Source organism: Opisthorchis viverrini (assembly GCF_000715545.1).
Source record: "Opisthorchis viverrini unplaced genomic scaffold opera_v5_188, whole genome shotgun sequence".
In the NCBI taxonomy this organism is placed as follows: domain Eukaryota; kingdom Metazoa; phylum Platyhelminthes; class Trematoda; order Opisthorchiida; family Opisthorchiidae; genus Opisthorchis; species Opisthorchis viverrini.
In genome coordinates, this window is record NW_008751842.1 from 114,925 (window position 1) to 125,865 (window position 10,941).

General features: G+C 44.2%; 1 protein-coding gene across 1 annotated transcript in view; it reads left to right on the forward strand.

The window, feature by feature from the left end:
- Positions 1-3,939: 3,939 nt before the first annotated feature.
- T265_07774 (hypothetical protein) overlaps positions 3,940-10,941 on the forward strand; it is a gene marked incomplete at both ends in the record, with an annotated part of 78,291 nt that continues 71,289 nt past the window's right edge. The window contains 3 exons of the mRNA XM_009173386.1: positions 3,940-4,041; positions 4,078-4,118; positions 5,717-5,866. Of these exons, the coding sequence (XP_009171650.1) occupies positions 3,973-4,041; positions 4,078-4,118; positions 5,717-5,866 (260 nt within the window). The remainder of the gene's footprint in view (positions 4,042-4,077; positions 4,119-5,716; positions 5,867-10,941) is intronic.

A 10,941-nucleotide genomic window follows, 5' to 3' on the forward strand; every position in this document is an offset into this window, starting at 1 on the left:
GCATATTACATAGGTTTATCAAACATTACACTCACCTATTAGGTTTCTTGCACATACATTCCTGCCTGGGTTGAAGTAGTTCGGGTAAGAATATTGCTGCCCACCTTCGCTCCTCTTAACCGCTTTGTAATATTCTCCGTACAGCTAAAGAACCAGAACTATATGAGGGCTATCCGTAACTCTCCCACAGTAAAGTCACTGAGCTTACCTATGTCCCGTTCGTTTGTGTGCTGCGCTGTTCCGACAACAGAAGGAATAAATGCTCTATTGGATTTTGTACACTCGCAATAAAAGCTCCAGCTTCTTTCATTGTTGATTTTGTTTGGCAGCTGGACTGGCGTTTTGGACGACCGCCACCTTTATTCTGCAAACATAACTTCTCTGAGGGATTCTGACGCCGGGCTTTTCAAAGTGAGACTCGTTATACCTAACAAATGTCAAACATCACGTGTCCTGCCAAATGGACCATTAAATGGCCCAGTACTAGCATTGCCACATTGACCGTTGGTTGGGCAGCCTCAAAAATTAACAAACTAGAAGACGCCAGATACCTGGTCGTTGTAGGTTTAAGCTTTGATTCCCTCTTTTGCCTCGTATGAGTGGTTCAAAAGACCTGGTCACCAATGCATTTTCTCATTTTCGACCGAAAGAAGAGTTTGTGAGCCCTCTACAAGCCAGAATTTACTCCAAATGTGGCCATAATTGCTACATATTTTGACATTTTGGATCCCGCCTGATGTGCGTACTGGATCTCATGTGAACATTAGCTCATCGTTGTTATGTAAAAAGTTCATTTTTGTTTTTTCTGAGGATAAAAGCAAGTGGTTTATTGGTCGTAGATCAAAGTCACATGTAACTGCGTAAACAACCTTCAAAACCCGCCACTACAAAAGAAAACCTTTTATTTCGCGCATGGTTTTGTTCAGCTTTCTGTAGACTGTCTTGTACAGTCTACTGGAAGTGCGTCTGAAGGCATGGATGTTATACGAAACGAGGAGCTGTCTGGTTGTCTTACAAAAACCTCAGACACGTGATTCATTGCCAGCCTCCTTTTCTTTACATAAGTGTTTTTTTGCTGTTCACGCACAATCTCGTGCGTCGGAAAGCAGAATGGCCCGATTAGATTTTGCAACTCTGATGAAAATGGTGATCGTCTAGACTGAAAACAATTAGCGTTGGTTTCTGAATTACATAGACTTTTTGGATCTGCACGCAAGCGACTTGATATTTGCGGCTGTCCATATCAACTATCAGCAACCGAGCCACCTTGTTAACCTGGGACTCCTAGCTAAAAGAAACCACACAGGACCCGTGTGGATGTTCTCTATCGCCTGTGATATACTGGTTATAGGACTCCCTCAAGGTTCATTATTGTAGCCAACTACTCTATGCTAGTGAGCCAACCGGTCGGTTGAACTCTGATTCTGTTCCCCCTGTCAGGGAATTGGTGATTGACGCTAGGGTCACTAGATCCACATTTCAGTCATTGCCCTTTATGTTGGAAGGTAAGCGGCCAACGAGCGCGGATGGCGCAGAAGTGATCCATCTACCAAAAAACCGCCTATAAACGTTTGTCACACTTTTTGAGGTTTAAACGTTATTAAATGCACAATCGAACATGAGATATCGGACATCCCCAAAGGTGTTATCCGATTTGCACCACTTGCTGTATACGGCACAGAGTAAAAGTAACTCACTTGAGCATGTACGACTATGGTTTTTCATCGTCAGCACTCAAGCGATAGGTATACGCTTTGCCGCATCTGGAGAATAAGGCAATCGTTCAGTATCGTTGGGCAACGGCTAACGTTGCACGTTCGATTGTATATTCCATCAGCCTAGGTATGTTGAAACGCTTCAGTAGTGTCCATACGCAAAGAGGGGCGATTAGAGATGAGATTAAAAGGCCTTGCCTAAAGGCTTGACTATGCACTTTGGCTTTTAGCTAAAAAGAATGTCTAGATGTTTTAAAGTGTCACTGCTCTTCCAGCCCCTTACACGAAGGTCACTAAAGCCTCCATATAATGGCCGACACGCAAGTAAAAATTTTTTCAAGCTGAATTGACGCAGTACGGCAAAGATCAGCAGACTAAGAGGTTTAAACGCCATCACACTACCTCAAACTCCAGCTCCTGTGTGATGGGCCGTTACTCTTAAATGCCTCAAAATTCATGTATACTCCCCGATACACAAACGCCTACCTTAGCCTCGGTGGCTAATGGTGTGTTAAAAAGCCTTGCTCATTAGGTTCCACCTGTTCGGCAATTATGCATCCAAGTTCGTGCGAAAACTCAGCAAGAATGAAGGATTTTCGCACAATTATCTGCAGCATTTAGCGTAGCCCAGGCAGCTGTGAAAGAGCGGGGTGGTTCACGAGGGTTTTCGTGGGCTGATACAGTGGTACTTGGCCGTGTATTCCGTAAAAGCCTCACACAACTCGGCGTCGGGACCAAGAAGAATCTGTTGTTCCACATCACAATGCCAAACATGTACCCTGAGAATTTATTGCCGCATAACAGACGTGTAGGAGCTGAGAAATTCGTCTTATGGTGTTTTACCATATATTAAGTCACCTGGAGATATTTTCAGTCATTTTACGTCACGGTTAGACAATCAATCAATAAATGCTCACGGACATTTCCTGATACTACTTATAGGGATTGAAATCCGTTGAAATCCGAAATCATCGAGATCCGCTTTTTTGTGAGTCATTATTGTTGTTTGCTACGTAGAACTTGAAAATTAGTCAACGGTGGCGATGTTTTTGTATTCAGAAGTTTTTGAACCTTGGAATATTCACACTTATTGCCAGTTCACAAGCCACAAAACAAGACAAAAATATTTACTCCGGCAATTTCGCAACCGGTATGATACCGCGGGGCCAAACCGTCGCGACCGGGTCCCGCAGGACAGTACCGCATGAGCAAATGTTTGGAGCAAACGGCTCCAACTCGTTGCTGGCTGGTGAAAGCGAAACTGTAGGTTAGTTAGTTAGAACCCGTTCAGCCTGTATAGGGGGCGTGTTCAGTTGTTTATCGGTCAAACACTGTTCCCTGCATAGACATAAAAGGATACTTCGTATTGACCTGAATATACTCTCCAGCAGTTGCTGATGGATTGAAGTGCCACTGTATATCCATAGTCAAAAACCGGTCCGATACTTTACTCTGACTCCACCGCTTTACATCATTCCAAAATTCCGTTAGCGCACCAACGAAGTTCCTACCATTATCACTGTAGATATCAGTGGGCTTACGCGTCTACCAACGCAGCCTATCAAACATTGTGGGAATGAATCAGTCGACAGGTGCCTGACTATTTTTCCATGGAGCATGGTCGCATCCAGAGAAGCTTAATACTTAATTACGCCTCGTTTGACCAAGGTTTGGCCAACAGTCTTTTCAGGTTTGACCCAACTAATACACGGCGGGGAAAAGGTAAGTTGTCTTTCGAGCTCGGAGTGCGCACATTTATAAGGCAACAATGTTCCCCACCTCAGGGACTCGGCATACAAAATAAAATTCATCGAACGGTTTTTCCTTTGTATTTACCACGCAGTTCAAGGCTTTTATGAGGCTTTTTGATATGAGTCCTCGCGCCAGCAATCCTGGTGCCCCGCGCTGTGAACTTTTGGAGCAGTGATAAACACTTTTTTTCGCTTTCAACTTTCAGCGAATGGGAGCCGCTCAATGGTAGGAACAAACCTGGGCCAGGAAGTCCGGGCGAAAGCCTCGAGTAAGTGTAGCAATACGTGAAACACTGAAATGGAATTCTATGAGCCATTGAACTGACGAAGCAGGAGTGACCTAGAGAGTGCGCGCGGCGCGCCTCCTGATTTTTGTTTGCGGATGGCCTCAACCAAAAAAGTTGCAAAAAATGATCATCCGGACACCTTCGAGGTACTTTAGTTCAATGTGATACATTGCCCAACTTCTATAGAGCTTGTCCGAGGTGTTTCGTTGCTTCATTTGTATGGAAAAGCTGCACGATGCTCGCTTGTGTCCACATTGCTCTAAGCTCTGCTGCTACACTTGTATCAGAGTAGGTGGTCCACCACTAATTGTAATCACTCTCTAGAAATGGATAACGGAAACGCGGTCTCAATGCCCACACTGCAGGTCAGTTTCGTATGGCTTCCTTTCCGCTAGTCCAGCTCTCAAAATCAATCACTATAATCTGGCTGGAGTGCTTATTTGAGCTCTATAGTTCCAGTTTGGTCAAAAAAACCCTCGTGCTTTAAGCCGCCCCTTGGAAATCAATTCAACGAACGCTTCGAAGGTGGAGATACGCGTAAGGATTGTAGCGGTCCACACTCCCGTACTATTACAAGCTATCATCACCTATAGCATAGCTCCAGCGTTCGGCACCAATAGTTCGCTTCAAGGGGCAGTTCATTTTCCGACCAGTTTACAATGATTTCACTGACCGAATGCCAAAAAATGATTGCGGGCTGAGGTTTCGTATTGGGAGACTAGCAAGCTGACATCGGAATAAACATATACAGATGTGGTTTTGTCTGTCCGGCACCATCAAGTCCCAGCGTACACAAACAAATATCCGAACCGTTGTCAAGCGATGGGCTGACGGTGTTGCAAAGTGCACTCGTCATGAAGAGTGACAACGTATAAAAACGTAGAACTAGACCTCTGCTTTACTACCTCATCAACAATGTTGGACTACGGGCCTACACGTGTGGAGTCTGGTACCTGTGGTGATGGAAACGACGCGGGTAAAAAAACCCAAGCAGTTTGTAGTGAGCGGCTTTCCAGTAATTTACGTGGCACCAACAGTCACAAGGTTTGCTCATCGCAGCCCAATGTAACAACCGAATGATCAGCAGATAGCGATACAACCACAATACATAATGTTTAAGTAGTAGTACAATCTCGGTACGAATACGTATTTGCCGGATGACTGGGTACAGGGAGCTGTGGAGTAGTGAAGACACGGCCAATTTAACCACGGTCTGGACGAAACCGTGCGTGATATTCACGGATTTTCCCTAGGTATGCGCTGGCGAGTCTTCGTAGGATGATACTTGCGAGAATATTTGCAACAATCGCAATAAGAATGATAAATATATTGTTTCAGCATCCCAATTTGATGCCTTTTTTGAAAACAGAACACTTAAAGCTGCCACTCTGCCTCCTTCCGTATACAATCACCAGATGGGTGAGATGTCCCAAGTGGTTAGAGCGCGACTTTACTAACGGAATGTCCGTGGTTCCAACCCGACCTCTGCCTCTCGACTCCCCCTGTCTGGGTTTGGGCAAGCTGACAGTACCCCAGCCCTCGCGCTTCCCTCGGGTGGCGTGACAGCTAGACACCAGAACGTTTTTTTCAATCTCTAGAAACGGTCTCATGCATAGCGCAGTGCAACTTATCGTTCCTCCAAAGTGACGCCCTCATCAGATGTAAAAACCACGTAATTGTTTTGGTGGCCATAGCTACCAGAGTTTCGTCCATTGACAATTTCGGAAAGTATTGGTAGAATGGTACGCACTGGAGGTGACAGCTGATATAGCTGACGCACCAATACAGCTGTTAGTGCACTTTTTACTTGGAAAATAGAATGGGATGCTAATCATTGGACATAGCTTAGGTGGATGGATCACGGCGCTCTATATCAATACGCCTGTTTGGCATGTATTGAGTTCCATAATTATTGTCTGCTGTGTAGTGCCGGTGTTCCGTTGACTCTCATTTCACATTACAGGGCATCCCTCCACATCTACGAGCTTATCAACTGTCGTTGGGTGGATGAAGTCACACAACAGCTGGAAAGCCTTCAGCAGTCTCAGTCAGCCTCGTGTCGTTCCAACAATGGTCAAATTGAGAACGGTGACCCAAGCACAAGCAGCGACAAGTGAGTGTTTGCCAGCTTGTTTGACACATCTGATGTTTTCGAATCTGGATCTATTTTCATATGCTAGATTGTTAAGTAGTGATCACTTTATAGGATAATGCCCCCTAGAAACTTGCATACTTGTACATATATGTAGCCATGCCGGATCATAGTTGTCGAAGTAAAACAATGAGGCTTGGCCTGATGAAGCTTTGTGTTAAAAGCGAAAGTTCGCCCAGCTGAAAATTACTGATTGTTTACCGAATCCTTCTGAAACGGTGATTTCTCAATCGGTTTCGAAATTTTTGCAATTGCCCGAAAATAACTACGAACCATGTATCCACGAAATTTCAAGTGACTACATTCGATTGTGTAGGTTACAGTCAAACTTGGAGGACCACCGCATATTCAATAAATGATGCCTTAAGCACAGCCTAATCCCCACATTTTTACTGGTTAAGTCACGGAACAATTGATTCTGCCCGAATAGCATTCTCAGTGGTCAAATCATTCTTCAAACAGGATCTACCTGACTACTTGGCGTTTATATGATACCCGTCACCACGCTTGGTTCAACCAAGATCTTCAGACCGTGCTCTCTCCCGCAGACTTCCAATCCCTCTAAACCATAACTACAGAAGTACAAGGCATCCAAAGACAATAATGCAAACAGAGACAAATACGTAAGTTCGAAAAGCTGCTTCTCAAGACTCAGCTTTATAGTGAGTCCATAGCGAAATGTGGACCGCCTACTAGCTATTGAATTGTGGTAAATTTATTAAGTAGACTTCTAATTGAAGGCCCTTATTTGTTACAGCAAGGCTTAAACATTGCAGTAAGTAAAATAATGATAAAGGTGGAAGGAACATTACTCTGTGCTTAATCTGTGTTTCGAGAACTTCTGCCAACAGATAGAACTGATCACAATCTTTATGTTCCAACAGCCAGGATCTCAAGATATTACACCAGCAGAATGTCCAGCGTTAAACGCCTATGAACAGGTGGACAGTGTAGTCCACCTACAGTACTGTATTTACGCACTAATTTATCAACTGCCGCATCCGATGCGCAGCTACCTACCCCACCTCCCCGAATAATCGGTGAACGAAACTGTGGCAGCTACAACCGCTATACGACAATGATGATGATGATGACTTAGCGCAAGGTAATCAGTATTGATTGTGTCCAAAAAGTGCAAATCAACCACGGCTTTACGGCCTACCAAAAATTCATAAATCAGATCGCCCAGTGAGACCGCCAGTTGACGGAATGGGTTCCCCACCCCATGAGCTGACCAAATTCTTACCAGATATTCACCGGAGAATCTAGTATTTATATTTTCCACCAAAGTAGCGGGTTTCACCATGGAACCAGATGACATTCTTTCGATATCAGTTGGTTATATACAAATGTGCTAAAAGGGGACTCTTTAGAAATATCTATGCTACTGCTACTGACAGACACTACCCTTTCAGAACGGACATAGCTTACGGGAGAAAACATAGTCACTCCGTTATTGACGCTGTGGTTTACACACTGGGATCTCTACTATCCCCGGTTTTGGCAAATACATCTATGGAAGATTTTGAACAGAAAGCTTTAGCCGGATTTCCATACTAACCGAGATATTCTGGCGAAGTGGCCCAAGTGATTGGAGGGCGGATTTACTGACCGAGAGATCCGTGGTTCGAACCGGGCCTCTGCCTCTCGACTTCCCCTGTCTAGGCTTGGGCAACCTAACAATATCCCAACCCTCGTGCAACCTTCGGGTGGCATGTCAGTTAAGCACCGAAAGGGTGCTACAGCTGAACGATTATTTTATTCTGGCGTTATGTATATGACACTTTTGTCGTGATAAAACGAGACAAGGTCAGCGGGTTTTACGACCGTCTGACTGACCGGAATCCACACATTAATTCAACGTGGTGATAGAGTCACATTCGGGCATCCTGCCCTTCTTAAACTGCGTGACACATAAGGTCGGAGGAAAACTAAAAATCACAGTGTGTGAGAAGCCGACTGACACTGGGGCGCTTTTGAATTACTCGTCTGCCCATTCGAAGTCGGTATTCACTAGCATTGCCTCATCAATGATTAGCCGATTAAGGGCCCTGTGCACAGAATAAGTGGATCGGACAGCAGCCCAAATTAAAGTAGGGAACAAACTTCGGGGTAGTGAATACTTAGCAGGTTTGATTAGGCATCAGCCGGGACGGGTGCGGATACCGGTGGCGTAACCCAAAGGGGAATGAATTGGGACTGCTGTAATTTCAAATCAACCAGGGACGCAGGAAATCATTCGAAAGATCCTAAACTTGGCTAACATAAGAGTAGCTTTCCACAGGGGAAACACTGCGCTCTTTACTGGTGCATTTGAAGGATCACCTACCAGTGAACAGAGCCAGGGACTGTGTCCACAAAATTAATTGTAATGACTGCACTAAGGTCAATATCGGACAGACAGTCTGGGAACTTAGCACCAGAATCGGAGAACACAAGAAGAAAATAAACAGGCCGTCGAGGAACGTATGTCGAGCGTTACTGGATGCGGGACAAAAAATCGCTTTGGAATATTTTGAAGTTTTGAGGTAAAGACTACGATCCACGCTACAGAGACTGATTGCCGATGCGGTGGAAATCGCCAAGCATCCCAGTGTAAATTGGACAGGTGGTGGATACTACTGGTAAGGCATGCGAGTAGTATGTGTTCACGTGAATTCGCTTCGCGTCTATTGAAAAGTGGGGTTTATTACGGAATTTGTGGAATTGCTCTGTAGCATTCGTTTACATTTGAGTGATAGTCGGTGAGTATCTAGGAAAGCTCAGAGAGACGCTTTGTAGAAGAAGGCGGATACTCAGTTTTTATAAACAAGATGCATATGAGGGTTTTGCTTTCCTTCCAATAGTCTGTAACGGTTCATTTGTTGTTTTCCAATAAATGACTCCGCAGCGAAGGCCTTCTTCCTTTCAGTGGTAGCGTCCGGTCATCACGAAGATGAGTCATTAACAGAAGTAGCGTAGATCTGAAGTGCACTTGACTTCACCCAACCTCTTCCTCCCAAATAAATTTTGTAGAACTCGCACTTATTTGACCAAATTTACCAGTGGCACCCAAAGTGAATTATCAGTTGAAGCACCTCAAACCGGAAGGTCAAGGAACCAATCCCAATCAAATGCAATTTGAACTCCCCTACGACCCATCAACCGTAAGATTTAGGCAACCACACTAACTGTCAAGATCCTTTAACTGGCATTCAACAGTCATTTAGTATGGTAATATGAAGGGCACTTAATAATTGGTTCTCCGTCCGCATTACAACCTGTCTAATTCGGTGACCTGCTCACTTATCTTGATGAAGCCTTTGTGTCCAAAGAGGAGCCTTGTCTTTTAAGTACTACCGATTGTTTACGAAGCCCTTTTGAAACGACTTGTCAGTTGGTTCCAAACTTCTTCCAATTGGTCAAAGACCTTTATAATCGTTGGCAGGCTCGGTTATCTGGGTCACGAATGTAAACAATAAAAAATAACTTATCACGAAGACTTATTCGTATCTGGCAGTGAAAGCAAAAAATGTGGCATTATCTTGGATTATATATTCATTTCTCAGCTGTTTTACCTTTATACTGCGTTTCAACCATGAGCTGTTCTGACAAATTGCACCATGTAGGTACCCAGGGTTGATCTGCCGGCCAAGTCAAATAAAAAGACCTCTTTGGTGTGCCGGCTTTGTGAATCGGCCGTGTTGATGACAACTACTTGAAGTGCTGGATGACTATGATGCCTTTCTTGGTGAGAGACTCAGTCATTTATGGGACCACGTGGTATATCCTATCCGTTTTTGGGGCGGGTTTTTTCTCCAAAAGATTGTAATGAAAAGTTGTGTGATTCTTCCGGGGCCGATGATTAAGTTGATTAGATTGAGTGTTTAATTTGAGGTTGCGTTCGTTTGCTGAGCAGCTTCGAATCAGTCTTTCTTTGGTAACCAAGACAACATAAAGCTCCCCATCGAGTGCAACAATGTATCCGGGTGAGTGCCAGGTAGAAGCTCACTGTGTTGCTTATTTCTTTGGATAGGCTGGTAATATGCGTTGCCATCATCATCGTTTGCAACAATCTATATCATGATAACTTACTCCCCTCCATAAAGCAAACTACTCAAAGGTTGCTGAAGACTCTTCCACAGTTCATGGTGGGTTTCGCCCTTCTTGGGGCTCATCAGGTAGGTGCAGTCCCCGAGTTTCCAGACGACCTTACGTCCTACTTGAACCCGAATTGAACAGGTCTCAACAAACACACCCATCTGCATATCAATTTGGTTTTCATGAAAGCCTCAACTAAATCTTTCGTTTATGATATTCTTCAACTAAATGTGCTGCCTTATCTTTTAGTTGGTACAATATTCGAGATATCGCAGCATATTTTAATGAAAGAAACTGCTCACAAGTTTGATGAAAACTCTTCAACAGCCCATACCCGGTTTCGCCGTTTTCCGGTCGTGGGCTCTCGAAGGGCTTTCAGCAGCCTTGTGAGTAGTATTTTCTGTGAAAATACGCTGCGATATCTCGAATGTCGTGCCAACTGAAACATGAGGCGGCCTTTGTGCAACACATTCAGTTGAAAAATATCCCTTACGAGAGGTTCAGTCGAGTATTCCCTGAAAATCCTGTTGATACACGAACCCAGTTTCTTCCACTCCATGGCTATTTTCCGGCTTTTCTTATTTCTGTGCGATGGGCTGCTTCACTTTGGACTAGAGTGTTGGAATACCGTCACATCCGATTTCTTATTATGACACCTAGATTTTACTGGTGTTCCAATTGCTATGGGTATTCGATATTAGTTTTCTTCGTGTAAAGCCATCTTCGTCCTCGGCTGTTTTCCTTCTGGCTTATAAAGCTCCTTTGTTTACCGATCAGACAGTACGCGATTAAAAAATGAAATCATCATCATCATCTTCGACAGCATGACATCAGTGTTCAACACCGATGCTTCACTGCCGTACAACCATGACTTATTTGAAAGTCTCATTGTAAAGAAAATAAATGTGGACGGGGAAGGGACTTAGTGCTAGCTTAACACAATCATTCCGAGGTGC